Source organism: Panthera tigris, chromosome B2, assembly GCF_018350195.1.
Source record: "Panthera tigris isolate Pti1 chromosome B2, P.tigris_Pti1_mat1.1, whole genome shotgun sequence".
NCBI lineage: Eukaryota > Metazoa > Chordata > Mammalia > Carnivora > Felidae > Panthera > Panthera tigris.
In genome coordinates, this window is record NC_056664.1 from 192,819 (window position 1) to 219,710 (window position 26,892).

At 56.7% G+C, this 26,892-nt stretch overlaps 3 protein-coding genes and 1 long non-coding RNA gene across 6 annotated transcripts; 1 reads left to right on the forward strand and 3 right to left on the reverse strand.

Annotated features, from left to right (window-relative positions):
• Positions 1-1,237: 1,237 nt before the first annotated feature.
• On the reverse strand, positions 1,238-10,108 carry LOC107180725. Of its 3 annotated transcripts, none has more exons than XR_006217410.1 (4): positions 9,774-10,108; positions 8,285-8,513; positions 1,913-2,081; positions 1,238-1,593 (listed from the first exon to the last, which is right to left on the reverse strand). It is a non-coding gene; the product is annotated as an uncharacterized LOC107180725 (long non-coding RNA). The 3 variants fall into 3 exon arrangements; XR_006217411.1 differs by having other exon boundaries at positions 8,285-8,541; XR_001511480.2 differs by having other exon boundaries at positions 8,285-8,552.
• Positions 10,109-10,186: 78 nt separating this feature from the next.
• RNF39 (ring finger protein 39) lies at positions 10,187-15,149 on the forward strand. The gene is made up of 4 exons (XM_042985409.1): positions 10,187-10,681; positions 12,093-12,115; positions 12,311-12,402; positions 13,924-15,149. Exons 1-4 carry the CDS (start codon positions 10,319-10,321, stop codon positions 14,496-14,498), a joined length of 1,053 nt encoding a protein of 350 aa, XP_042841343.1. The 5' UTR covers positions 10,187-10,318; the 3' UTR covers positions 14,499-15,149.
• Positions 15,150-15,944: 795 nt separating this feature from the next.
• On the reverse strand, positions 15,945-20,506 carry PPP1R11 (protein phosphatase 1 regulatory inhibitor subunit 11). The gene is made up of 3 exons (XM_007094051.2): positions 20,194-20,506; positions 19,159-19,267; positions 15,945-16,313 (listed from the first exon to the last, which is right to left on the reverse strand). Exons 1-3 carry the CDS (start codon positions 20,260-20,262, stop codon positions 16,111-16,113), a joined length of 381 nt encoding a protein of 126 aa, XP_007094113.2. The 5' UTR covers positions 20,263-20,506; the 3' UTR covers positions 15,945-16,110.
• A 2,166-nt stretch (positions 20,507-22,672) lies between these two features.
• On the reverse strand, positions 22,673-25,133 carry POLR1H (RNA polymerase I subunit H). Its single transcript, XM_042985410.1, has 4 exons — positions 24,841-25,133; positions 24,640-24,740; positions 24,334-24,443; positions 22,673-22,886 (listed from the first exon to the last, which is right to left on the reverse strand). Exons 1-4 carry the CDS (start codon positions 24,974-24,976, stop codon positions 22,862-22,864), a joined length of 372 nt encoding a protein of 123 aa, XP_042841344.1. The 5' UTR covers positions 24,977-25,133; the 3' UTR covers positions 22,673-22,861.
• Between the last annotated feature and the right edge of the window lie 1,759 nt (positions 25,134-26,892).

Below are 26,892 nucleotides of genomic sequence, written 5' to 3' on the forward strand. Positions count from 1 at the left end.
GGTCCCTGCCTCCACCCCATCCCCCACGGTCCCGGTTCAGGTGGTCCGGGGTCCCTGCCTCCACCAGGTCAAACACGGTCCCCCACCGTCCCCAGTGTAGGTGGTCCAGGGTCCCTGTCTGCACCCCATCCCCCACTGTCCCCTGTGCTGGCAGTCCAGGGTCCCCCACTCTCCCCCACCGTCCCGGTGCAGGCGGTCCAAGGTCCCTGTCTCCACCCTGTCCCCCACCGTCCCTGTACAGGCGGTCCGGGTCTGTCCATCCAGTCCGGTGAGCCCTGCCGCGCCCTGATTCAGGGCCCACTTGTCTGCAGCTCCCGCCCTCTTAGGTGGGGTGAACCTGCACGCCTGGTTAAAACCCCTCCTGAGTCCCCCCTCCCTCCGCCACCCCCCACCCCCAGCCGGGCGCGGGACGCTGCAGCGCAGGTGCGTCCTCCTCGCAGCCCGAATTTGGGTTTCGAGGACGCTCAGCACCGGGAGGGGCTCCAGGAGGGGCCGCAGGACCGGGCCAGCTGCCCCCAGACCCGCGGGCGGGTGGGGCGTGCAGGGCCGGGTGGAGGGCTGCGGGGTGCGTCGAGGCTCCTCAGGAAGTCAGAGGGAGAGGCGCCCGCACTAATTGGCAGGCCGGGTGCCAGCAGCATGCCAGTGATGTTTTGGTGACAGGTCACCCAGGAAGAGGAGGGACAGCGTGTCACGTGGGGCCCCTCCAGCTCGGTTAGTTTTTCTGGGTCACCCTCTGCGGCTGCCTCCCTCCTGGTTTCCCCTGCCAGTTCTGCCTGGTGTCTCTGACTCATGGCCCCTGCCCCTACTCTCTGTGCCTCCATGTCCCTGGGGGTCAGCTGGGGGCAGAAGCACTGAGGCCCCACCCTCTGGCCCAGTCTCTTCCTTGTGACACTGTCACACACGCTTCGGGAGTGGTTAGTGAGACCCAAGAATGAAGAGGCGGTGAAGACTGGTCTTCCTTGGCTCACGATGGCACGTGTTTACTGGGCGCTGACAGTTCACACTTGACCCCCGACGACCCACCACACCGCCCCGGCAGTGCCCTCAGTCAAGGGGCCCTTCCCTGCTCCCACATCCCACCTCCTGCCCCTCTGCCTCCACCCACACCAGCTGCCTCTTCCTGCCATCTGCCTCCTGAGCCAGGCTCGCCTCCCCTGGAGCCAGAGTCCTCGAGACCCTGCCCACCCCCCCCCAACCCCACCCCCCCCACCCCCACCCGGCCCCAGGGATCCCTCCTTCCAGCTCCAGCCACCAGGCCTTCAGGCTACATCCCACCCACGACAGAGTTGCCTCAGGCCCTTTGCCCCACCTCTCCCTCAATCAGCACCACTTTTCTCCTAGTGCCTGGCCAATCCCTTCACCTTCCTCAAATCCTTGCTCAAATACCACCCGCTGAAACTGTAACCCAGACCCACCTACACACTACTCCCTCCCTTCCTTCCCAGCTTCCTGTCAGGCATTTCCCATTTTTATCGACCTGTCTTCCCCATCAGAATGGAATCCCTATGAGGGCACATTCTTGTCTGCCTCATCCTCTCTGAGGCCCCAGCTCCCAACACAGTCTCTGAAACATTGCCGAGGCTTCATAAATATCTGTTGAATAAATGAATACAAATGATTTCCTTTGATCATCAAAACAAGTCTCTGACATCAATATAAATGTCTCCACTCTATAATCACAAAACTGACAAGAAGTGAGTCAAATCTTGGAAATCCCACTGTTTCTGCATAGGGTGTGTGTTCCTCCACACTGGGCAGGATCTTACCTAGTTTAGTCACAATGGGCAAAGATCCAAAATGAGGGGTCTGGACTGATGGGTTTCCCATCTGCTAGAGGATGTCTCCAACCTCCCTGGCTGCCTGAGTCCAGCCTTAGTCCTTCCTGGAACCAGGAAGAGATTTAATGGCTTACCTGTCCGCTGGGAAACTGTGGACCACAGGGCTGTGGGAAAGCTTTCCGTTTCTGGCTTCTACACTCCATCCACCGCACTGACTGAGCTTGATTCTGTCCAGGAAATGGGATGAGGACAAGCAGAGGGAGAGCAAGAATAGGAAAGCAGATAAGGTGGAGGCGCGGACACCTAGGGAGGGAGAGAAGGACCAAGCAGGTAAGTGCAGGGGAGGGGGTGTTCTATAGAGAGACCCAGAGGAGGTGCCCTGGTGTCCCTCTGTCCTGGCCTCCTCTTCTGCAGTCCCATGTCAACACCCAAAGCTCACTTTGCATGAACCTAGTCCATTCCCAGAGCCAGGAACTCACCCTTGATTCCCCTGAACCCCAGTGACCAGGATGGTGCTTCCATCTACAAAACACTTGAACCTGGCCTGCTCCTTACCAGGGTCACCGCCTGTCACCTAGATCATTGGAGCACATTCTTTCTTCAGGACAACCAACCCACAAGACTCTGGGGGCCACCACTGGCTTGCAGAGGCCCTGGGTCACTCTTATTCCACACCTGTCTCATTCAGCTCCTTCTAACTGGAGACCCTGTGTGGTCTGGTCTCTGCCTGAGTCTTCATCTACTGGCACTACCTTCACCTGCAGCTCACCATATACCAGCTTTCCTTAAATCGGCCCCCACTGGCCCTTTCCTCAGAGTCTTTGTAAAGCTGTTCTCTGCCCCTGGAATGCCCTTCCCTCCTCTCTGTGCCTGATGAACTTCTATTCATCTCTCCGGTCTCCTCTTGAACGTTGGCTCCCCAGAGAGGCCTTCCTCAACACCCCCATCTAAACCAGAGCCCTGTGCCAGGTCTTTGTGGGCTCACCAGATTCAGCAAACAGAAACATAAGACATCTACTTAAATCTAAATCCCAGATAAATAATCAATCATTTTTTAGTATAAGTATTCCCCATACAGTATTTGGGAGATATTGATGCTAAGAGAATTCATTGTTTATCTGAAATTCATATTTAGCTGGACATCCCATATATATATTAATGTTTTTATTTATTTTTGCGACAGAGAGAGACAGAGCATGAGCAGGGGAGGGGCAGAGAGAGGGAGACACAGAATCCAAAGCAGGCTCCAGACTCTGAGCTGTCAACACAGAGCCTGATGCAGGGCTCGAACTTAGGGACTGCGAGATCATGACTTGAGCTGAAATCGGACATTTAACTGAGTCACCCAGGCGCCCCTGGACGTCCCATATTTTATCTGGCAACTCTAGATATGTGGAATGATGTCCCTCCCCTTCTATTTGGAGAGGTTGGAAAGTAAAACAAACTCTACTTCTCAGAAACTTTTGCAGCTAGGGTTTCCCCAGTTGGATGTAGTTGTATGAGATTCAAGAGGCAAGAGTGAGGGAGGCCCCCCTCCTATAGCAGATGAGGTGACCGAGCTCCAGCAGACACGTGGGAGTGGGGGCAGTGCTTCTGGGAATGCTTCTGACTGACCTTGAAACCAAGAGTCCAGCTAGAGCCTTGTGACCTTCCAGGCCTTTCCATGATTCTCTTACCACATGGTTCCTTGTATTGAATCCCTTGCCACCGACCAGACCAGACAGAGAGTAGTTTCTGCTCCCTGACCTGGTCCTCAGCACCTGCAGCTCCCTTCACGGCACTGTGTGGACATGCACATGACTGTCTGGTGTCTCTCTTGCTGTCCACAGGCTGTGGCCGTCATGCTGATTGTCATACATCAGTGCTAGTGTGCCTGGACCTCATCATTCGCTCCTTCTACTCCTGGTCAAGCAGGGCCTCACCCTGAACATACAAGAGTGGTCAGTGAGCACCTCTTTATTTGAAATGAGTGTAGAAGAGGCAGGCAGCAACCTTCCTGCACTCTTGAGGGATGGGGACTAGAAGGGCTGGCCCGCTCGCACCCCAGCTACCCTGGATGAGCACAGTCACCCCTGTGGACCCCAGTTTTCTCATCTGCAATGTAAGCGTTAGGCTACGTGGTGATAACGTCCCTGTCAGTTCTAACGCTCTACCCATCTGGGATTCTGTGACCTCAAAGTGTGAGAACAGAAGCCAGTTAGCTGCATCTGGTGCCCGGCACAGCATAGGAAATCATCTGTTTGGAAGGCTCGTTCTCGCTGCGGGGGGTGGACATGGAAACGGATTCTCATCCCGAATGTGAGGGGGCAGAGGAGGACCAGACTTACAGCAGGAAGGGAGGTGAAGGCTGCTGGGTCTGTGAATGCACAGACCGACCCTGTAATCCTGGCTCTTAGAACACAGCCCAGTGCCTGTCACCTGTCAGGGCCTGTGCACCTCCTACCACACCACTGGTCACACCCAGAGCATTAAGAACTGTCCCCCTGCCCCCCAGCCTGGGGGCTCCCTCTCACCACCCAGAGCTTGGCTCACACATCACCCCTCAGAGAAGCATTTTCTAACACCCTGTCAAAGTCGTGCACACCTCCTCCACTTAATTCCTCTTATATTACCCGCTTTATATTCTTCAAAGCACTTATCACATCTATAATTATCTTGTTCATTTATTTGTTTACTTGCTTATGGTTAGTCTTTCCCAACAGAATCTAATTTGCCAGAGGACAAGGGACCATGGCCGGTCTGCTCACCCTGTACCAGAGTTCCCAGCACAGTGCTGGACTCGGCAAGTGCTTGCTGGGAGCCCACCTGAATGCAGGAGCAAATGCATGGCCCCTAAGGGGACTCTGTTGGGGGCGGGGGGGGGGGCGGCGGGATGAGGAGGTCTGGGGACACACTGGAGGGAAGAATGAGTATGGAATGTTGCAGGGCAGTTTAAAGGGTGGATAAAGTGACATTGCTGTGTGTGTGTGGGGGGAGGGGTGGTCAGAAGGACAGAGAACAAATGAGCATCCAGGATAAAGGTGAGGGAGGAACCACCCCCCCAACAGGCACCATTAGCCCTGAGCAGGGGCTTCAAGGAGGGGAACAGGATAGAGAAAATCAAGTCTCAGAAGAGAGGACATGACGCCTCAGGGAAAGAACACAGGGGAGGAGGCAGTGGGTCTGAATTTCAGCAGCTCTACCTGAAAGCAAATCCTTAACCCCAGGAATCTGAGTCATCCTCTCAGCCCCAAGCTGCTACAGAGCGCGGGCTGGGAGGGTGACGGCCTTGCAACCGGGGTCATGTCCATGAGTATCAGGTTGATCTGCTGGAATCTTCATCCTCTGTCTGCCTCGAGCCCCCTCCCCATCAGGGCAGTCTCCCCAGAGTATGTGCAGCAATTCTTGGGACGGCTGCACATTGTAAACAGCAGAGTCTTTAAAAAAAACAAAAAAACAAAAAACACAAGTCCTTACAGAAGCAACCGACATTGAAGGAAGTCTTGGGCAACAGGGCACAGTGAGTGAGGCCTGAGAAAGAACTGCGCTGCCTTAATTAGGCTTCTTATCCCCTGAGATCTCTTTCTCCAGTTTTCTCCCCAAAGATGCTTCAGGATTTTGGTTCAGGCTTTTCCATTTCTTTCCCACTCAACCCAACCTGCCCTTTGTTTACAAGTCACGGCCTCCAGGAGGCCTTCCTGAAATCATTCCCACTCATCCTACAATCTGTCAACATAATCCTCAGTCCACCTTTACAACTCAGTAATGACAGCTCTGGGTGGATGATGGGTACACCTTTGTGCACCGTCACACTCCCCAACTCGGCAGTGGTGGATTCTGGTGGATGAGGGACAAAGCTTCATCTGCCTTGTCACATTCCCTGAGGGCAAAGACCTGGACTGTCTGGTCCTCCACCTCCCAAACACCTCTCTCCGCCTTAACACCTCCTAAAGACTTGTGAACTCTTTGACGGGATGGGGATGTCATGGAAATGGAGGAGAGCCAGGCTGAAGAATAAACGAAATGAGAAAGAAGCAGAAGAGAAAGAAAGTAGCAGATGGGCTAAGGCCTGCCCCACCTCCACCACCTCCCAGTGTAGGTTCTCACTTTCCACAGTGAGAGGGGAGACCTCCTGGAAGCAGCTGGAAAGGGGTGGGGACTGGTATGAGGGAGGCAGGATCCAGTCGCGGTCAGTCGGCCCACAAAGCCAACCCAGCACATACCAAGGGTCACCTCCACCCATGTAGCTCTCTGGAGGTAGAATGAGCCCAGAACAGGGATCAGAGGGTTCGGGCAGAGTCGTTAGGGATTCTGGCAGGGGAGGGAGAAAGCCTTGAGAAGTGAGACATTTCCCGGCAATGCTCGTCTCCAAATGTCCACCCCTGCACTATATGTCTGGGAGCCACTAGGTGTGGGCTCACGGGGAGCACCGGATAGAGGCTGAGCAGAAGCACTGTTAGCAGGAGTCCCTGACATTTGTTTCTAGAAGGCATGGGATGACTAGACCATGAGCTTCCGGAGCACAGGCTGAATGCCATGCCACATACTATGTGGGTGTCCCCCAGCACCATGCCTGGCCCCTGCCAGTGTGCAATGATTACTGACCAAGGAGAAGAATATTGTGCACATTTAGAAGGTCTAAGCAGAGTCTGCCAGAAGACACTTCAATTTGCCCAAGGGGCGGCAGGCAGTTCAATGGCTGGGTATACAGTAAAACCTTGGTTTGCGAGTATAATTTGTTCACAATTATGCTTGTAATCCAAACACTTGCATATCAAAGTTAATTTCCCCATAAGAAATAATGGAACCTCAGGTGATTCGTTCCACAACCCATCATTCATATAAAAATGATTACAATATTGTAATATAATACAAAAAAAATCAAGAAAATATAAAGAAAAATAGACAAATTAACCTGCACTTCCCTTTGAAAACTTTCACGGCTGGTGTGAGGGAGGCAAGAGAGAGGAGGGTTCTTGTGTAGAAAGACTTTCACTATCACTGACAGAATCACTGCCACCTGTTGGCTCAATGGAATCTTTCTCTGCATGGGGGCCATTGTATACACTCGCAGGGATGTTGACTACAGTGCAGTGTCGATAAACTCTTGTCATATACTGTATTTAATGTAACTGGCGTCGAGGCAGCAGAGGAAAGGGTCTACATCTGCAGGCAGCCTGACCTAGAATGAAGCAAAGCATTCCTAAGCTCACTTTTCTGGAAAAGCAAAGGACTGTCCACAGGTGCTTGGAAGTAACAAAAAATACACTAGTGCCAGTTACGGGCACCTTCCAACGTGCTGAAAAATCACTGATTTCTGCCAAACACCTCGGCCTGAGACTGAGCATCCGAGCATGGGAGACGATCACCCACAACCTGGGGAGGGGAGGGAGAGGGAGAGAGAGAGAGAGAACATTGGCTCAGTGTTGATCATGTGACATTCCACATCTCGTACTACTTGTATTGCAAGACATCGCTCGTTTATCAAGTTAAAACTTATCAGAAATGTTTGCTTGTCTTGCAGAACAAGATACTCGTAGTCAAGGTTCTACTCTCTATTTATTGAGACCTGCTGAGTGCCAGGCACCATTCCAGGTTCAGGGAAAGCATGGTGAACATAATAAAGGCTAGGTTCCTGTTCCTATAAAACTACCTTCTATTGGACAGAAACAGCTCGAAACAGATAAGCAGACCATTTCAGATGGTGATAAATACCACAAAGACAGTACATCTGGGTAAAGATGAGGAAAGCAACTTGAGATACAATGGGGAAAGACATCCTCTCTTGAAGTGTTCCATGTGGCTTGAGCCCTGGATGACAAGACAGACACAGCCTCGTCCAGCTCTGGAGGAAGTGGGGCCCGAGCAAGTGCACACACCTGGCGGGGAGATCAGCCCGCGTATCTCAGGGAGCAAACAACGTGAGCCCTGCGTCTAGCACAGCGAAATGGGGGCTGATTTGGGGAGGGTAGGTCCATCTGCACACTTCACCCTCATCAGGTCACACTGTGGGGTCACCACGTGCCTAAACATTGGGATCTCCTGGAAAGCTTTCAAAACTCCTGATGCCTGCCTCCTCCCCCCCATCCACAGAGATTCTGTACAGTTGACCTGCTGTGTCTCCTGGACATCGGGAACCTAAAAGCTGCCCAGATCATTCTCACGTGGACATGAACAGAACTGCAGAGCAGACCTTGCAGGCCGCAGCAGGCACTTGCGCTGTGAACGCCAGCTCTCTGAACACACTCGCGTGCCATTTCCCCACCTCTCCAGGCCCAGATCTGGAAAGGACCCAATGTCTGAAAGGCCCTGAGGTGGGGATGGAACCAAGATGAAGCGATCCGAAGGAAGACAGAAAGAGAATGGACAAGAACACCAAGAGACACAGGGAACTCCAGAACATGTGACAGATTGAAGGGGCGAAAACAAACAGGTGCAGAGAGTCCCAAAGGGTCAGAGATTTGTGGGACAGGGGAAGCAGAGCCTGCCGTAACAAATGATCACAAACGCAAACCGCGCACCCTTACCTCACAGTCCTGCAGTTCAGAAGTCGAAAGTGGGTCCTACTGGGAGAAAATCAAGCCATCAGCAGGACTGGAGGCCTCCTGGAGTCCATTGCCTTCCTTTTCCGGCTCCAAGGGGCCGTCCGCTTCCTCTACATGCAGCCCTTTCCTCAGTGTTCAAAGTCAACAGTGTTAGGCTGAGTGCTTCTCACACGTCTCTCGCTGGTTGTTCTCTCCTGCTTCTGTCCTCTGCCTTTAAGGATGTTGTGGACCTTGAACCCCTGTGGATAATCTAGAGAAATCTCCCTGTTTCGAACCCAAGTGATCAGCAACCCTAAGTCCATCTGCAAACTTAATTCCCCTTTGCCCTGGAAGGTAACAGATTTACAGGTTCCAGGAATTAAGACGCGGACATCTTGGGGGACTGTGACTCCATCTTCCACAGCATGAAAGCCCGTTTTACAAAACAGGTTTGGGTCGTATCTGTAGCTGTAGGTCTTATGAGCACTGAGCTGAGAGCTTTGTTCCAAGATAAATACACATGTGTTTATTTGTGAGGGTTTATCACGGTGTCCAATTTGAGTGTCTCCCCGGTAAGTGTGGAGCAGAGGTGGGGAGAAGGGTGCCTCAAGGGCTGCCCGATCTTTATTATGTTTGTCTTAGAGCTGCTGCTCCCCAAAGACCTACGGCTGCCGCATTGTTCTTATTGACAATGAAACTAATGACAGCGTCTCTTTGCGTGTTTTCTTTGAGTACGTCTCTGTGTCCCTGAGAAACCCTCGGTGTCCACCCCAGTGGTATTCAGTGTGTCTGAGACTGGGTACATCTGTGGCCTCTGCATTATGTGAACGCCTCTGTCCGTGGGGAACTTGGACGTGATGGGTGAGCAGACAGGTCTGTACAACAGTGTGTGCGAGCACACTCGTGGACAGATGTTTACTTCCCCACAAACCCTGCAGGGCAGGCAGACAGACAGGCCTCCCGTGAGAGCAGCAGAGGAACTAGCAGGTGGAGGGCGTGGGAAGAGAGAGGAGGGAAGAGCCAGGAGATGGATGAGAGGGGAGGGAGAGGAAAGATCAGAGGGAAGATTTTGGAAAGCAGAGGGGAGGTTTTGGGGATCTCAAATAAAACAGAGGCAGTGGGGCGTCACACCTAGGGCACAGATCAGGGCTGGCTACGGCCCCACTTCTGCTTATTCCCGGCCTTTGTGACCTTGGCAAGGCCACCTCTCTGGGCCGCTGTTTACCAAGAGACTTGAAATAGATGAACCCTAGGTACACCCCAAAGAAGGGTGAAAAGTGGAAATAAAAACCCACACCGGGAAAAACTGAGAGAAAGAACTAGAGACAGGTGGGGAGAGAGTAGTAGTAGGGGAGGCCCAGCCAGACGTAGAACTGACTCCCGGAGACCTGAGCGGGGGCGCCTGCTCCCCACTCCCTTACCCCACAGCTTCAGATGGTTCTTAAGCCCTTAATAGGTAAGGCAGCAAGCAGGGAGGAAAGGAAAGACTCACCAGGAGTGACAGCACACACCAGACCGAGGCCTGGATCCTCGCTCCCGCCTCCAACTCCGGGGAAGTGGGTGTGCCGGCCGCCTGGAGTGACTCACACCCCGGCGATGTGGGCGCACACGCCGAAAGCGAGCCCGGGCGCTCTGCCCACCGGCTGAGCACAGGCCCGGGGCGGAGGTGAGATTGGGGCGCCGGAGAGGTGACAAGGAGGCGACCCCCGCCCCCACGGTGCGGACTTGCCCCCAGAGCGCCCCCTCCCGAGCACCTGCTCGCCCCTAGGACCTGGGCGCACGCGTCCCCCGCCCTCCTCCCCCAGACCCGAGCTGGGAAGCTGGAGAACCAGGTGAGCTGTTGCGCAAGGCCCGGTGTTTACCTGCCGCGGGGGCCTCCTCCTCCCTATAAAGCCTGGCGCGGCGGGGAGGGCGGCGGAGGCCGCCACTGCTCGGAGAGGGGCCACAGCGCGCCCGAAGGTTCATGCGCCGGGCGGGGACAGGGCCCCGCGCTCGGCTCGCAGCAGGCGCGGCCCGCGGGCGGGGGTCGCGCTTCCCATGGAGGCGCCCGAGCTGGGCCCGGGGCTGGTGCAGCGTCTGGAGCAGCTGGCGACGTGCCCGCTGTGCGGGGGCCCCTTCGAGGACCCGGTGCTGCTGGCGTGCGAGCACAGCTTCTGCCGCGCGTGCCTGGCCCGCCGCTGGGGCGCCCCTCCGGCCGCCGGCGACCCGGCGCCCGCCCCCGCCTGCCCCAGCTGCGGCCAGCCGTGCCCCCGCCGCAGCCTGAGGTCTAACGTGCGGCTGGCGGTGGAGGTGCGCATCAGCCGGGGACTGCGCGACAAGCTGGCCGAGGCGGGCGCCCGCGCGGGGAGGCGCAGGGGGGGCCGCATCCCCACCATGGGCTGCCTGGACCCGCGCGGAGAGGTGAGGCGGGGCCGGGGGCGCGCCCTGGGGCTGTGGGGGCCGAGGAACGGGGCGGGGTGACAGCAGAACGTGGGGGAGCAAGAGGGGAGCGGGTCTCAGGCACGCAGAGGAAAGGAGACTGAACGCGGAGCGCGGGAAGTGCGGAGGGGGCGGGGTCTGAGGGAGGGGGACTGTGAGGTCTGGGGGGACAGCGGGGGTGGGAAACAGCCTGAGGGAGGGCGCGAGGGGGACGGCGGGGTCTTGGGAGGGGGACGGCGGGGTCTCGGGGGAGGGGGACGGCGGTGTCTGGGGGGAGACGGCGGGGGTGGGAAACAGCCTGGGGAGGGCGCGTGGGGGACGGCGGGGTCTTGGGAGGGGGACGGTGGGTGTCGGAACCAACCTGGGGGAGGACGCGGGAGGGAGGGGGAAGGCGGGGTCTGGTGGGGGGGGGGGGGCGGGACGCGAGAAGCCGGAGCAGAGAGGAGGGCGGCGAGGGGCCATCAGTGGAGGCAGGGCAGCGTTCGCCGTGCTGTTGGTGAGCGTCCTGCTCCTCTCCTCCCAGAGCCCCTGGCCCGGAGAGGCGACGGCGGAGGCGGGGCCCGTGAGCCTGCAGCCCGGCCTCCGGCCGGCCCCCCCCCCCCAACCCTAACCCTAGCCCTAACCCTAACCTTCCCTGCCCCTACTCCCTGCCCGACCCCCAGGCGTCCGGGACTCCTGACTGGCTTCTCCCCAGCAGCCTAGCCGGTCTCAGGTCTTGCTTCCACACTTTGAAGTCTACATAGACCTAATTAGTCCAGGTGTAATTGGCGTGATTAGGCAAATTGCCCCTCCCTTCGCCACCACACTGGGCAGCTCCAGTCATCCCCACTGGACAGTGAGGGAGGAGGGGAGTTCCTGGTGTTTGGAGGGCATCCAGCGCGGTGTCCCGAGCTGCTGGGCCTCCTGGGACACATTGGAGTCCAGCTGCCGCCTAGGCCAGGGTAGAGACACAAAGCCAAGGGCCCAATAAACGCCACTGGGCTTTTATGGCAACAGGGGAAGCAGCTTTATTACAAGGCTTTTATACACCAACTCTTGGCCCCAGGGCTCGGGGGTTTGGTCAGAGTGATGAAGGAGAGGGACACCCTCAGGAAGGTAGATTAGGAGACACAGAATGAGGCCGGGGACTCTGAAGGGTGAAGGGGGCAAGTCCCAGGTGTGGATGAAGCTGGGGAAGGGGAGGAGGGCGGTGGGTGGTGATGGAGAGGAAGGAGGGCCATGAAAGGACAAGGGAAGACTGAGGAAAGGGGGAGCCCAGGGGTGAAGGGGTCACTGTGAGAGGTGCCGGGGCTCACCAACCGAGTCCCAGCTACCTGAGGGAGGGGCGGATAGGGAGGGCTGCCCAAGGACGAAGCCCAGAGCTCACATCCATGTTCTCTTCTGCCCATCCCAGGACACGAGGAAGACATGGAGGAGGTGAGTTCCGCTTTACTGCTCCTTCCTTTCTACCACCAGCTGCCACATCCGTCACCTTTTCCATGGGCTCACCTCTCTGTCCTCACTCACACACAGCTTTTCCGGGCCCCAGAGATGTCAGTGAGGTCGGGGTGGGGGCGTCAGAGGGCAGAGGGTGTCTACGGACTTCCTGACCCTTCTCCCTCATCTGTCCAGACTTGACGCCCCAACACCCAAGTCATCTAACTCAGACGACGACGTCCCCGAAGATTATCCAGTGGTCAAAAACATGCTGCACAGACTGACGGGTAAGGGGGGAGGGAGGGATGCACTGAGTGACAGTCTTCCCTCTCAGACAAGATCGAGTCTCTTCTGGGGTCTGTGGGACTTCCCTGAGGCAGCACTAAGCAGCACACGCTGAGGGGCTGGACCACAGAAACCCACCGTGTCAGCTCTGGGAGTCGAGGCTGGTGTTGGTGGGATGGGCTCCTTCCACGGCCCTGCCTCTCTCCCAGCCTTCCCCCTCAGATGTCCTCTCTGTTGTCTTCTCATTGTTTTCCGTCTGTGCTCATCCATCTCTGGGTCCAAACTTGCTCTTTTTGTAAAGACACCAGTCACATTGGGCCAGGGCCTGCCCTAATGACCTCGTTTTAACTTAATTACCTCTGTAAAGACTCTGTTTCCAACTAAGTTCACATTCTGAGGTCCTGAGAGTCTACAACATTTCTTTTCGGGAGGAACATAATTCGACCCTCAACGTCAATCCTCAGTTCTTCATATTCCAGCAATTCCCCCCTCTTATCTGTCGCGACCCTGGAAAGTCAGCTGCTTCCACCACTCTTGCTCTGTTTCTGCCCCTGGGGCTCTGGACCTTCTCTGCAGCCCCCCGGGGGGTGGGGGGACTCCTGGCTTGCTACCAAAGCTGCCAGCCAAAGAGGAACCTGTCTGGCTCAGTTGATAGAGCATGCAACTCTTTTTTTTTTTGTTTTGTTTTCAGTTTTTGGGGGGGAGGGGTAGAGGGGAAGAGAGAGAGAATAAACCTCAAGCAGGCTCCACATTCAGTGCAGAGCCTGACGGATACAGGGCTTGATCCCACGACCCTGGGATCATGACCTAAGCTGAAATCAAGAATCAGCCACTCAACTGACTGAGCCATCAACCAGGCGCCCCCCCCCCCCCCGGCTCTTTTTTTTGAGCATGCAACTCTTGATCTTCCGGTTGTGAGCTCTAGCCCCACATAGGGTGTAGACATTACCTACAAAAGAACTCTTTAAAAAAAAAAAAAAAAAACAACCTGCCAGGAAAGGTGTCCCACCCTCCTGTTACCTACCATCCCCCACAACCCAGGATACTTCTAGCACCCCAATCCAGAAAACTTTCCTCAAAAGTAAACCATACACACAGGGCCGGGATTGTTTCTCTCTCCTCCTCTGCCCCAGGCCACTCCCACTTTTGCCTGGGGTCCCAGCACCCCCTGCCAGTCCTCCTCCTCAGGGCCACCTTCCTTCCGCATCCTGCTGACCCAGCTCCCACGCCCCACCACCACCACAGTAGATGCGGTATCGGTCCTCACTCCTCCCTGGAAGTTGGGTCAGCCCCACTCTTCTCCCGGCCCCCAACCCAAGCAGCCTCTCCATGATCTCCGCCCTGTGCCGCCTTCGCCAGGCTGGCCAGGGCTTCTCCAGGACGGTTCTACGGAAGCGGCCCGTCCCTGCGGCGGTTGTCTCCTCCCGCTCTGGCCCCACAGCTGCCTCTGGAGCAGTTGGGAGGCCTCTTTGGTGCCCTCTGCTGCGCAGAACCTGACCCGGCCCCCCTCTTCCCCTCCGCAGCCGACCTGACCCTGGACCCGGGCACCGCACACCGCCAGCTGCTCATCTCAGCGGACCGCCGCAGCGTCCAGCTGGCCCCGCCGGGGACGCCCGCGCCCCCCGACGGCCCCGCGCGCTTCGACCAGCTCCCGGCGGTGCTGGGCGCGCAGGGCTTCGGGGCTGGCCGGCACTGCTGGGAGGTGGAGACCGCGGCCGCCGCCGGGGACCAGGAGGACGGGGACCAGGACAGCGGCGAAGCCCGCTACGCCGTGGGCGCGGCCGGCGAGTCGGTGCGGCGCAAGGGCCGCGTGGGGCTGTGCCCGGCGGGGGCCGTGTGGGCCGTGGAGGGCCGCGCCGGCCGCCTGTGGGCGCTCACGGAGCCCGAGCCCACCCCGGTGGGCGGCGCGGGGCCCCCGCCGCGGCGCATCCGCGTGGACGTGGACTGGGAGCGCGGCCGAGTGGCCTTCTACGACGGGCGCTCGCTCGACCTGCTCTTCGCCTTCCAGGCGCCCGGGCCGCTGGGGCAGCGCGTCTTCCCGCTGCTCTGCACGCGTGACGCCCGCGCCCCGCTGCGCATCGTGCCGGCAGAGGGCTGAGCCCCCTCCCCCTGCCTGTGCCGGGGGGCCGCCGCGTCCACACAGACCCCCACCCAGCCACACTGTCTCTTTTCTCCCAAGCAGGAAGATCTTGGCTGGCCTCTGGCTTCCTGCCCCTCCCTCTGGGACGCTTGCCACCTGCCTCTCCACGGCTGCCTGCTACCCTGGACCTGAGCTGGTGAACAGGCCCTGCCCCCCAATACTGGGCAACGGTGGTGTCCATTACGCAGAGGCCCCGCTAGCCAAGCGTTCCCCTCCCACCCCTGCCTCTGCTGGTCTCAGAGGGCCCAGTGCCTTCTCCTCGGGCCAGGGTTCCGACTTCCCTGCCCAATCTGGGGTTTATTCACCAGACTCTGGCCTGGGTCTCAGGGTCCTCCATGGAGCTCAATGCCGTGCTGGGGAGGGGGCAGGCCAGCTCTACTCCATGGTGACTGCTTCCTTTGCTCACAGCCTTGTCCCGTTAGGAACCTTCCTAACTCCCCCTGCACACACAGTAAGCCAAGGCTGCTACCTCCCTTTCCTCTCCTCAGCAGGGGGTGTTGGCCCAAACACCCCAAAACCATCCCTGTACACAGCATCTCATCTCTCCCCATATGTATAAATGGGCCCATATTTAACACTTTTTGAGATGTTGGGTTATTTATTTTGTGCATCTGTGGCAATAAATGAGATCTCAGTGGTGGTATGATTTGACTCATCTCTGCAACTGTGCATGGCAAGAGGCCTAGGAAATGATCTCAAGATCCCAGTAAGGAGTGGGGAGGGCTGGGAGCTGGGCATCTGGGCTGGCAGAAACATTAAAGCCTAGGAAGGAAGGGGTAAGAGTGTAGTGTAGGGGACGTATCCCCATCTCTTTGCTCCCTCCCTTTCGCTTCCTCTCCCAGGGACCCAGGTCCCTGGGACAAAGCTGGATCTGTCTCTGAAGCCACAAGATGCAGGAGAAGGCTGGCTCTAAGTGGCCAATCCCCAAGCCAACTTTGTCAGATCCTGTATCACGTGAGAAGGGTGAGGAGAGGCCATCACTATGTCCTTTTCCATTAAAGGTGATAAAGCAAAGACCTCTCTCTCTCCCAGCCCCTCTGGAGGGCATGAGGGGGTAGGGTTGGGAGCCCACACATCCCACAGGCTTATATAAATACATTACTGGAAGAGCTCCAAGCCAGGATTAACAAGCATAGCTAGGGCAAGATTGCCCGGAATCTAACTGGGACCCTGGCAGTGAAAGCTGGGACTGCTGAAAACCCAATTTAAGTGTTTGGGACTCAAATAGAGAATGCAAGGGGCCAAGAGACCTGGATCCCAGGACAGGCAGTTTGGCAGTGAGAACAAAAGGAAGAGACTGGAACCAAGACGCCTGGATCCCAGGAGAGCAGAGGATGAGGACCGAAAGGAGAAATGAGGGCTGGGAGAACCCAGAAGCCTGGGTTCTGGAATAGCAGCAAGTCAGAATTTCAGGATCTCTGTTCACCCTCCTCTCCTCCTCCCTCCGTCAGGCAGAGGAGAGGGCAGGAGGGGGCTGGAGAAGGGGTCAAACCATGGGTTTAGTCCCCAAGTAGCCACATGAATACATTCAGGGCCAGACAGACACAGGAATGGGGGGGCAGAGAGGAATTTAGTGCTGCATTGGCCCTGGAGGAGGCTGGGAGGGGTCAGGAGGCTGGGGAGGGGTGCTGGGGCTCGGTCCTGGGGTTGCACGACGCCGTCCCTTGCGGTGGCCCCGTACACAGTGTGTATGACCACAGCCCTCTTCTTCTTCCTCATCGCTCTCAGTGGAGCTCTCGCCAAAGGCCCGAGGTTTCTCATAAATACAGCAGCCTGGATTTGGAGGGAGGATCCCAGTAAAAAAGGGACAAAAGTTAAGATACAGTCAGTTCCTCACCCACCAGATCTCAGTAACAACTGCTTCCACCATGCCAAGACCCAGCTTCCCCAGGCCCACCCCCGGGGACTCAGGCCCCCAAACCCTCCTCGTGTTGGCGAGGGTCTAAAGCCCCGCTTCTGGCCGCTGATGCCTCCTGATTTCAGGCCCTGGTCTGTCCCAGGACAAGCCCTCCCTCCCTTTTCCTCCAGTCTTAGCCTCATGTCCCCGATGCCTGGAATCACCGAGGCAGTGACAGGCCCCTGGGCAGGTGTGAACAGGTGTGAGAAGTACACAGTGACAGGCTGTGGGCAGGTGTGAGAAGGTGGCAGATGGGCCTGTGGGCATGTGTGAGCAGGTGGCAGACAGGCCTGTGGGCAGGTGTGAGCCGGTATGAGAAGGTGGCAGCAACAGGCCTGGGGGCAGGTGTGAGCAGGTGGCAGACAGGCCTGTGGGCAGGTGTGAGCCGGTATGAGAAGGTGGCAGCAACAGGCCTGGGGGCAGGTGTGAGCAGGTGGCAGACAGGCCTGGGGGCAGGTGTGAGCAGGTGGCAGACAGGCCTGGGGGCAGGTGTGAGCAGGTGGCAGACAGGCCTGTGGGCAGGTGTGAGCCGGTATGAGAAGGTGGCAGCAACAGGCCTGGGGGCAGGTGTGAGCAGGTGGCAGACAGGCCTGGGGGCATGTGTGAGCAGGTGGCAGACAGGCCTGTGGGCAGGTGTGAGCCGGTATGAGAAGGTGGCAGCAACAGGCCTGGGGGCAGGTGTGAGCAGGTGGCAGACAGACCTGGGGGCAGGTGTGAGCAGGTGGCAGACAGACCTGGGGGCAGGTGTGAGCAGGTGGCAGTGACAGGCCCCTGGGCAGGTGTGAGCAGGTGGCAGACAGGTCTGTGGGCAGGTGTGAGCCGGTATGAGAAGGTGGCAGCAACAGGCCTGGGGGCAGGTGTGAGCAGGTGGCAGACAGGCCTGTGGGCAGGGGTGAGCCGGTATGAGAAGGTGGCAGCAACAGGCCTGGGGGCAGGTGTGAGCAGGTGGCAGACAGGCCTGTGGGCAGGTGTGAGCCGGTATGAGAAGGTGGCAGCAACAGGCCTGGGGGCAGGTGTGAGCCGGTATGAGAAGGTGGCAGCAACAGGCCTGGGGGCAGGTGTGGGCAGGTGGCAGACAGGTCTGTGGGCAGATGTGAGCCGGTATGAGAAGGTGGCAGCAACAGGCCTGGGGGCAGGTGTGAGCAGGTGGCAGACAGACCTGGGGGCAGGTATGAGCAGGTGGCAGACAGGCCTGTGGGCAGGTGTGAGCAGGTGGCAGACAGGTCTGTGGGCAGGTGTGAGCCGGTATGAGAAGGTGGCAGCAACAGGCCTGGGGGCAGGTGTGAGCAGGTGGCAGACAGGCCTGTGGGCAGGTGTGAGCCGGTATGAGAAGGTGGCAGCAACAGGCCTGGGGGCAGGTGTGAGCAGGTGGCAGACAGGCCTGTGGGCAGGTGTGAGCCGGTATGAGAAGGTGGCAGCAACAGGCCTGGGGGCAGGTGTGAGCAGGTGGCAGACAGACCTGGGGGCAGGTGTGAGCAGGTGGCAGTGACAGGCCCCTGGGCAGGTGTGAGCAGGTGGCAGACAGGTCTGTGGGCAGGTGTGAGCCGGTATGAGAAGGTGGCAGCAACAGGCCTGGGGGCAGGTATGAGCAGGTGGCAGACAGGCCTGTGGGCAGGTGTGAGCCGGTATGAGAAGGTGGCAGCAACAGGCCTGGGGGCAGGTGTGAGCCGGTATGAGAAGGTGGCAGCAACAGGCCTGGGGGCAGGTGTGAGCAGGTGGCAGACAGGCCTGGGGGCAGGTGTGAGCAGGTGGCAGACAGGCCTGTGGGCAGGTGTGAGCCGGTATGAGAAGGTGGCAGCAACAGGCCTGGGGGCAGGTGTGAGCCGGTATGAGAAGGTGGCAGCAACAGGCCTGGGGGCAGGTGTGAGCAGGTGGCAGACAGGCCTGGGGGCAGGTGTGAGCAGGTGGCAGACAGACCTGTGGGCAGGTGTGAGCCGGTATGAGAAGGTGGCAGCAACAGGCCTGGGGGCAGGTGTGAGCCGGTATGAGAAGGTGGCAGCAACAGGCCTGGGGGCAGGTGTGAGCAGGTGGCAGACAGGCCTGGGGGCAGGTGTGAGCAGGTGGCAGACAGGCCTGTGGGCAGGTGTGAGCCGGTATGAGAAGGTGGCAGCAACAGGCCTGGGGGCAGGTGTGAGCAGGTGGCAGACAGGCCTGTGGGCAGGTGTGAGCCGGTATGAGAAGGTGGCAGCAACAGGCCTGGGGGCAGGTGTGAGCAGGTGGCAGACAGGCCTGGGGGCAGGTGTGAGCAGGTGGCAGACAGGCCTGGGGGCAGGTGTGAGCAGGTGGCAGACAGGCCTGGGGGCAGGTGTGAGCAGGTGGCAGACAGACCTGGGGGCAGGTGTGAGCAGGTGGCAGACAGGCCTGGGGGCAGGTGTGAGCAGGTGGCAGACAGGCCTGGGGGCAGGTGTGAGCACGTGGCAGACAGGCCTGGGGGCAGGTGTGAGCAGGTGGCAGACAGGCCTGGGGGCAGGTGTGAGCAGGTGGCAGACAGACCTGGGGGCAGGTATGAGCAGGTGGCAGACAGGCCTGTGGGCAGGTGTGAGCAGGTGGCAGACAGGCCTGTGGGCAGGTGTGAGCCGGTATGAGAAGGTGGCAGCAACAGGCCTGGGGGCAGGTGTGAGCAGGTGGCAGACAGGCCTGGGGGCAGGTGTGAGCAGGTGGCAGACAGGCCTGGGGGCAGGTGTGGGCAGGTGTGAGCAGATGGAAGAGGGAAACACTCACACTTTGATGAGCGGCGTCCCATGTGCTCGTTGTCCACAGTGTCACTCGTCCATTCTACCTTCTTCTCTGGCTTCCGCTTCCGTAGTTTGATGGTCAGGCTCCGGTTCTCCTGGAAGGTTAAGAAGGACGGACAGACACAGCTAGCTCCCTCCTCCTGACCTGCCCAGCTCCCTCCCGGGGGCCCGGTTCAGTCAGTGCCCCAGACAGACCAACAGACGAGCTGAGTGCAGGGAAAGGGCAACTGGAGCAGGTCTCTGACCTCAAGGAGACCCTTGGGGGGTTGTGACAACTGCTAGGACGTGGGGAAGACACAGTTCCTAACCTAGGGAAGGTCCCAGCAAGTCTTCAAAGGAAAACATAATCCTCGCTGTTTCTCCATCTTCCTCCCCAAATCCTCCTCGGTGGTATTAGTACCTGAGCACGATCTCCTCAGTCCCCAGTACCTAACCCTTGACTCCCATAGAGAAAGAACCACGTCCTGATCTCTCCCATCCTCAAGCCCGGCGCTCCCCTCTTCTTACCTACCTACCCCCTCGCACCCACGCGTCCCCCCATAACCCGGGGGTAACGACTACACCCTCTCTTTCTGAAAGCAACTCAACCCGTTCTTGCAGGCAGGCTACTTGTGTCTCTATTTGTCAACAGTCCTCCCATCTCGCCCTTCTCCTTCCCGCGACCCCTGCACCTCCCTTCACGCCCTCCCCTTGCACAAACACGTGCTGGCAGCTGTGCTGGCGGCCAGCCTGCCTGCAGCCAAGCCTTCGCATGGAGCCCTTCGTTCCCCCCGCACCCCCCAACCCGACACCCCGAGCTCCGGTCCCTGGGTCTCCAGCCCCGCCCGCGCGCAGCAGCTCCTGCGCCCCGACTCTAACTCTCTGTCACGTGTCGCCTGAGTAGCCTCCGGCAGCATCTCTGTCGCTGCCCAAAGCCCCAGTACTGGCGACTGTCCCCGGCCCAGGTATCCGACCCCACTCGGCCCACATCCCTATCCCCTCCCTCCCGGTATCACCGCCCCCCCCCTCCCGCCTTTCTCACGGGCTCGGTTGTCACGGTAACCGTTGTCTCAGTGACGGTCTCACTCAGCCCGGCCCCTGCCTCGGCCATGGCTAAGGCTGAGGACAGGGAGGAGGGGAGGAAGGGGGACGACACGCCCTTCCTTTTCTCTGTGTCTCAGGGTTCTAAGCGGGCCGGGCCGGACTCAGGGTGGCAGCCAGGATCCTCCACCTTCTTTTTTCCCCCTCCTCCTGGGCCTCCGTTTCCCCACCCCTGGGGAGAACCTGTCCAACCCCACTTCCGGCCCGCTGCTTCCGGGTGTGACGCACTCCGTAGTTCCCCTTCTCCCTTCCACGGCACTGCACGCGTCTAAGCGCAGGCGTCGCCGGATTAGTTCCGCCGTAACGTGACAGTGCGCAGGCGCCGCCAGCAGGAACCACTGACTTGGCGGAAGAGGCGTCACTGCGGGTGTGGCGCGTGGGCGGCGGGGCGCAAGCGCTGCCCAGTAGCGCCAGGAGGGGCGGTCCGGAAGGGCAGAGCCCGTGTGGCGCCGCAGCGCGGGTGTGGGGATGCGGGATAGGGGTGCGGCCCCCGGTGCAGTGGGTGCGGATGCTGCCCGGTGCAGTGGGGTTGGGGGTACGGGATGGGGGTGCAGGTGCAGGCGAGAACATCTGTCCTGGCGGCAGTAACCACCCGCCTGAGCCGGTCTTCCGTTTCCTTGACTCTGGAAATGGAGAATTGGGCCCCAGGAGCAGGCAGAAGCACTCGATCACGAATGGGTTGTGGGGTGGGGGGCACCTGAGTGGCTCAGTCCTGGAGCACCAGACCCTTGATTACCAGTTGGGTCATGATCCCAGGATCGTGGGATGGAGGAGTCCTTCGTGGGGCTCCGCACTCACAGTGCAGACCTTGTGTGAACTTCTCTCTCAATATAAATAAACCTTAAAAAATAAAGTAAATAAAAGAATGGGTTCTGGCGGTCGCCCTGTGTGTGCAGGTGTTGGGGCAAGGTCCTTAATGGGGCCTTCAACTGGGATTGTTGCTGGCTCTGTGTTCGGCCTTACAGCTCCCAGCCTGATGGGAAAGCCCTGATGGGGAAGCTGTAGGACTAACATCTTAGACACTGAAAGATACTAATCTCTTCTGTGAAACTGAATTTACTTACTTCTTGCCAGCACGCTCTCTGGGGTGGAGGGGAGTACGATCAAGCACAGAAATGGTCGTAAGTTTGTGTGATGATAGAAACAGGTGCATGTTGCTAAGGAAGCAAAGAGGGGTAAAAGGAACTGGAAGGCGGCAAATGGCTTTTTGTTTGGTAGAGAGCTGTTTACAAATTCAGTGTGTGCGCTGAAGAAAACGCAGTTTTGCGTTGCTTGGGATGTAAGAGGAGTTATCAGGTGAGGCTTGGCAGGTAGGTGCGCTTATGCAGGAGGTCCTGTATGTTGCTCAGAAACTTGGACCTTACCCAGTTGGTGTTATGGGCCAGGGGAGGCTTAAAATGGGGTAGATAAAACAGATTTGTTTCAGATTTCAGAAGTGGGGTGGGAAAGTTCAGATGCACAGTAAAGTCTGCCCTGCACATCCCTCCAACTTGCTATGGGGGTCAAACAAGACAGGGTAGGGGCACCTGGGTGGCTCAGTCGGCTAAGTGTCTGACTTCGGCTCAGGTCATGATCTCATGGTTGGTGAGTTTGAGCCTCAAATTGGGCTCTGTGCTGATAGCTCGGAGCCTGGAGCCTGCTTCTGATTCTGTGTCTCCCTCTCTCTGCCCCTCCCCTAGTCACACTGTTTCTCTCTCAAAAATAAACTTAAAAAAAAAAATTAAAAACAACAAGACAGGGTAAGTTTGAGAGCCCTGAACATATAAAGGCCACACAATTACAAGGTAATCATGGTTACTATCACCCTTTGATCATCCTTTAAGCCAAGGAATGCAAAAATACAGATTTCCAGAGTAAATCTGAATATGTTGTGTTTGGACTACAAGTTTTTGGTTCAAACTGATAAAAATCAAGATACAACTCAGCATGTATAGTAAAGCCCATTAAAAAAGACAGTATCTCTGTGCAGTGGGATTCACAAAAAAAATACTCTTTTCTTTTTGCCTCTCTATATATGATTACGATGAATATGTATTACATTTATCTCAAGGGCAATAACAAAACAATTTTCAAAGTGTCCATTGGTACCAAGTACATACTGGTGTCCCTTGGTAACAGATGTTTTGTTGTCCAAATTCACATGTCAAGAGATTTGGTTAAGTTACCTGTTGAATATCCCACTCTCCCAACTCCTACATTTGTTTCCCTAAACTCAGGAACCAAATACATTTAGTGATGGAAGACTTATAATTACTTTTTTATATTAGTCCCATTCTTGGCTCTTTTTTTTTCTTTCTTGTTCTAATTTATATTATTTTTCGTAGCTCATATACTCACTGAAAGAACAAATATATCTCTGTAAGTTCATTTAAATTCCTGTCAGAACAAGACATACTATAAATAACATACAGATGTCTGGCTTATATAAAAAAATATAACTTTAATAAGGAAAAATAGAGTAAGTGTACTCTGGGGACAATGACACATAATAATGTCCTATGGGAGCAAACCATTGCACCTAGGATGGACAAGGGATCTAAGAACCCAATATCCGTCACCTTCCAAGGAAGAGAAGAGGGAGGGATCGCTGAGTCGCCCAGAAAAAAAAATCAAGAGTCTTCTTTCTCCTGAAACCTATGGAGAAAGAAAGGAGTCATTATATTTGAGCAAAAGAAGAGGCTCCAGCATAAGACAAGACATTCAATTAAAAGATCAAAGGAGGAGGGACACCTGGGTGGCTCAGTCGGTTGAGCATCAGGCTCAGTTGACAGCGTGGAGCCTGCTTGGGACTCTGTCTCCCTCCCTCTCTGCCCCTCCTCTGCTCACACTCTCTCTTTCAAAAATAAACAACTAAAAAAAAAAAAAAAGTTAACAAATGGGGCACCTGGCTAGCTGATTCCAGGTGCATGTCACTCTTGATCTCAGGGTTCTGAGTTTGAGCCCCATATTGGGTGTAGAGCTCACTTAAAAATAAAATCTTAGGAGCACTTCCTAAGGTTGGGTGGTTCAATCGGTGGAGCATCTCTTCTTTTAAGTTTATTTGTTTAGTTTGAGAGAGAGCAAGGCGGGGGAGGGGCAGACAGAGAGAATCATAAGCAGGCTCTGCACACAGATCCCAACATGGGGCTGGAAGTCTGGAACCCTGAGATCATGACCTAAGCCGAAATCAAAAGCGGGACGTATTAACTGGAGCATCTGACTCTTGATTTCGGCTGAGGGCATGATCTCAGGGTCATGGGATCAAGCCCTGTATTGGGCTCTGCGCTGAGCATGGAGCCTGCTTGAGATTCCCTCTGTCCCTCTGCCCCCCTCTCTCCCACTTGCGCTCTAAAATAAAATTTTAAAAATAAATAAAGTATGATTTAGAAATTGGGAATTATTAATTATGACAGAAGATATTTGAAAAATAATGACGTAGAACTCAAAAAAAAAAATTTAAGTAACAATAATTGGAATAAACTGAAGACAGAGTTAGTGAACTGTAGGAGGCTGTAAGAATTAACCCAGAGGCAGCATGACGAGAAAAGGGATGGGAAAAAATGAAACACAGAAGGGGGCTTAATAAACTGATTAGAGCTCTAGAATGCGAAAGTTGAGAACATGGGGTAAAAGCGATATTTAGTGAGATAATGGCTAATAATTTTCCAAGGATGACGGAGGAAAATAATCCTGTTTTAGAAAGTCCAGCACAGGATCAAGAAAAGAAAGCACATCCTGATATACTCTGGTGAAACTACAGAACACCAAAGACGAAGGACTGAAGGCACACGCGATTAATGCTCAGAAAAGGAAAACTAACTCGAGTGTAGAGGAAATTCCAACAAAACATGCGAGCAATACTCGCCTTCCAGTTTTCCTTTTGCTTTTACATATCTCAAAAGGGTTAGTTCACTGGCTATAAAAAGGCTAAGAGAAATGTAATTTTCAAAAATAAAACCCCACAAATCCCCCTATTACCTGAACTGTACAGAAATAAGGGATGGGAACAGAGAAACTAACGGTTTATCCCGCACAGGGAGCAGATCAGCGCATCAATGTGGTTAGCGAACAGAGAAGGGGCAGAAGGCAGCAGGACACGCACCTGCAGCTGGTGCAGGTGTAGAAGACGGTCTGCCCTTCGTCGGCTGAGCGCATCTGCCGGGTGTGGTAGGCCATTCCCTCGTGGCCGCATCGCGAGCAGCGCCGGTCCACCTGGCGGGTCAGCACGGGCGTGTCAGGGGGTCCTGGGGGGCCCACCCGGAACCAGAGCCCACGGTCCTCATACCACACGCTGCTGCTGCAGACACCCCGCTTCCCTCTCCGGGATCTGGGTCCCGATCTCTGCGCTCACGCCTGCATTTCCTCCCCGCGCTCCTCGTGGGGCCAGTCCGCGACGTCGGTTACTTACCACGGGCCCCTGGAACTCAGGCCCCTCGTCCGCCGCCACGGGCACCGCCGTCCCCACCTTGTGGAACACAAACGTGGTCCTGACCACCTTCTGCTCGAAGTCTGCGCGCAGTGAGAACGGGTTGTGGACATGGGCGGGGAGGGGGCGCTGACCCCACTCCCCGCGCCCGCAGGCTCCGGCCGCCGCGCGCCAGCCCCTCACCTCGCACGTCGACGGAAAAGCCACAGCGGATACAGGTGACCGTGTCCTCAACCCCGGGCAGGGGCAGGATGGAGCCGCAGTCCGGACAGAAGTCCAGGTCCGACTGGAAGTGGGAGCGGGAGCGCCCAGAGTCCATGAGCCACACGAGGTAGGGGTCTGTGCGCGCGCTAGCGGCCGGTCTCCCCGCCGGTCTCCCTGTCGGTCCCTGGACGTGGGCGGGCCTCGCCGGTGCCCTCCACCGAGCCCTCCTCCTCTCCGCCCGACCGCGACTGCGCAAAGCGCGTCGCGCAACGCGAGGCGAGCGCCATTGGTTGTGACGTCATAAGTGAGCGCGACCGCGACCGGCCTGTCCGCGACCCAGCTGCAGGCGCCATTAGCTGTGACGTCATAGGTGAGCGCGGCTGTGGCCGGAGGTTCCCGGAGCCGGAGCAGGACATCTGCGGAGGACTCAGGGGCGCTGCCTTCCCCCTGGTTCTGCGGGTTCGGAGGGAAACTGGGTAATGAGCGTTGCGCCTCCGGTCGCTCCCCCGCTGAGGATCCAGTCCTGGGATAGTTGTTTTCTTGGACCAATCGTTGGGGCGCTGCCCCTGAAAAACGAAGGAGCCTTCCCGAATACTGATTTCTTGGGACTGTGCGGCCCTAGAGCCGGAATTTTCCTCTTGCGGCTGCGCTGAGGATGAAAGCTCAGCTCGGAGTCCGGACCGTCAGGTTCCTGCGCTCCCGGGGCCTCCAGCCCCGCACGCCCGCCTCGGGGGCTGCCCTGGGCCCGAGGAGGAGTGAGCGGGTTTCTTGAGGCGCAGGAGGTGCTGCGGGTGGATCTGGGGAAGCGGGACAGGTCCTGACACGCCTCCCAGGTGAGGCCACGGCCGTGGGTAGCGTTTCCCCATGCCGTAGGCTGACTTCGGGTCTGGGACCCACCTCCACCGGGGCCTCCGACTCCTGTCCAGCCAACTGCGAATTGCCGGCGTCCACTGGGTACACAGTAGACATTTCCGTAATACGTGAGTTAAAACACAGAAGACCGACCTGTTTTCATTCGTCTGTAACCTACAGTCTAAAGTAGAAATTCGTGATCCTGAAGGGACGGCCTCTCGTTGGCGGTCCTACTTCCCTCCCAGCCCCACCAGCCCAGCCAAGCTGGTGCCGAGTCCTTTACATATGGAGTGGTGGAGCCACCACTGTACCTTCTGGAGGAGACGAGCTGTGGTTCCCTCCTCGGGAGGCGCCCCGCTCCACCGTTTTCTGCAGTAATGGAAACACACAGTAGTGAAGGGATTGAAACTCGGAGCAAGCTGCTGAACAAGACAGGCCCCATAATTTCACTTACCTGGCTGTCACGTGGTCTTAAGGGGGTCTGGTGCTGAGCCCATTATGTAGGCAGTTTCTATGTGTGTCCTTTGGAAATGGACATCGAAATGAGCTCTTCCCCTCTCTCTCTCCCTTTTCACTTTGACCAGTGTTCAGTGCCCAACCACCGTGAGCTGAATACTGTCCTCATGTGCCAGTGTTGTGAGGCGTGGCCCTTTGCCAGCACAACCTCACTGATGAGGCACTTACGCCCAGTCTTTAGGCCAAGGCTGGGCTGCAAAGTTGCAGACTATTATCTGACCATCAGGAGCACAAATATTAGAATGCAGTCCGAGTACTGGGAGGGCAGAGTGCGAGTCAAGGACCAGCACAGGACACGGAAGTGCTTGTACACCTTAAGGGAGACTAGCAAGTGTCCCAGTGAAAAGGGAGATACGGCAGTACAGGGAATGTAAGAGAGGAAGATGCCCATGTCATGTGACAGGGATGATCAATCAACAGATCATTTTGAGCACTTGGGATCCCATACTCATGTTAGGTGCTGTGCTAGATTCTGTATATGGAGAAATAAGTCAGGTGGTCATATTTTTAAAATATCAACATGGGTCATTGCAATGTATGTTACCTAAAAGTTAAATTAAAACAATATAAAAAGGTATTTATAGGCAAACAGGAATGTGCCTAAGAGGTCAGGGAGATCCAATGTTTGATACCAGATTCATTACAATAATATAGCCACATTGT

Excerpts from the sequence above, each read along its gene's own strand:
- RNF39 (XM_042985409.1), top strand. The coding sequence starts at position 10,319 with ATGGAGGCGCCCGAGCTGGGCCCGGGGCTGGTGCAGCGTCTGGAGCAG. Across the intron at positions 12,116-12,310 it reads ACGAGGAAGACATGGAGGAG|ACTTGACGCCCCAACACCCA; the intron begins GTGAGTTCCGCT and ends TCATCTGTCCAG. Across the intron at positions 12,403-13,923 it reads CATGCTGCACAGACTGACGG|CCGACCTGACCCTGGACCCG; the intron begins GTAAGGGGGGAG and ends TCCCCTCCGCAG.
- POLR1H (XM_042985410.1), bottom strand. The coding sequence starts at position 24,976 with ATGGACTCTGGGCGCTCCCGCTCCCACTTCCAGTCGGACCTGGACTTC. Across the intron at positions 24,741-24,840 it reads CTTTTCCGTCGACGTGCGAG|ACTTCGAGCAGAAGGTGGTC; the intron begins GTGAGGGGCTGG and ends CACTGCGCGCAG. Across the intron at positions 24,444-24,639 it reads CTGAGTTCCAGGGGCCCGTG|GTGGACCGGCGCTGCTCGCG; the intron begins GTAAGTAACCGA and ends CTGACCCGCCAG.
- PPP1R11 (XM_007094051.2), bottom strand. The coding sequence starts at position 20,262 with ATGGCCGAGGCAGGGGCCGGGCTGAGTGAGACCGTCACTGAGACAACG. Across the intron at positions 19,268-20,193 it reads TTACCGTGACAACCGAGCCC|GAGAACCGGAGCCTGACCAT; the intron begins GTGAGAAAGGCG and ends TTAACCTTCCAG. Across the intron at positions 16,314-19,158 it reads GGGACGCCGCTCATCAAAGT|GCTGCTGTATTTATGAGAAA; the intron begins GTGAGTGTTTCC and ends CTCCAAATCCAG.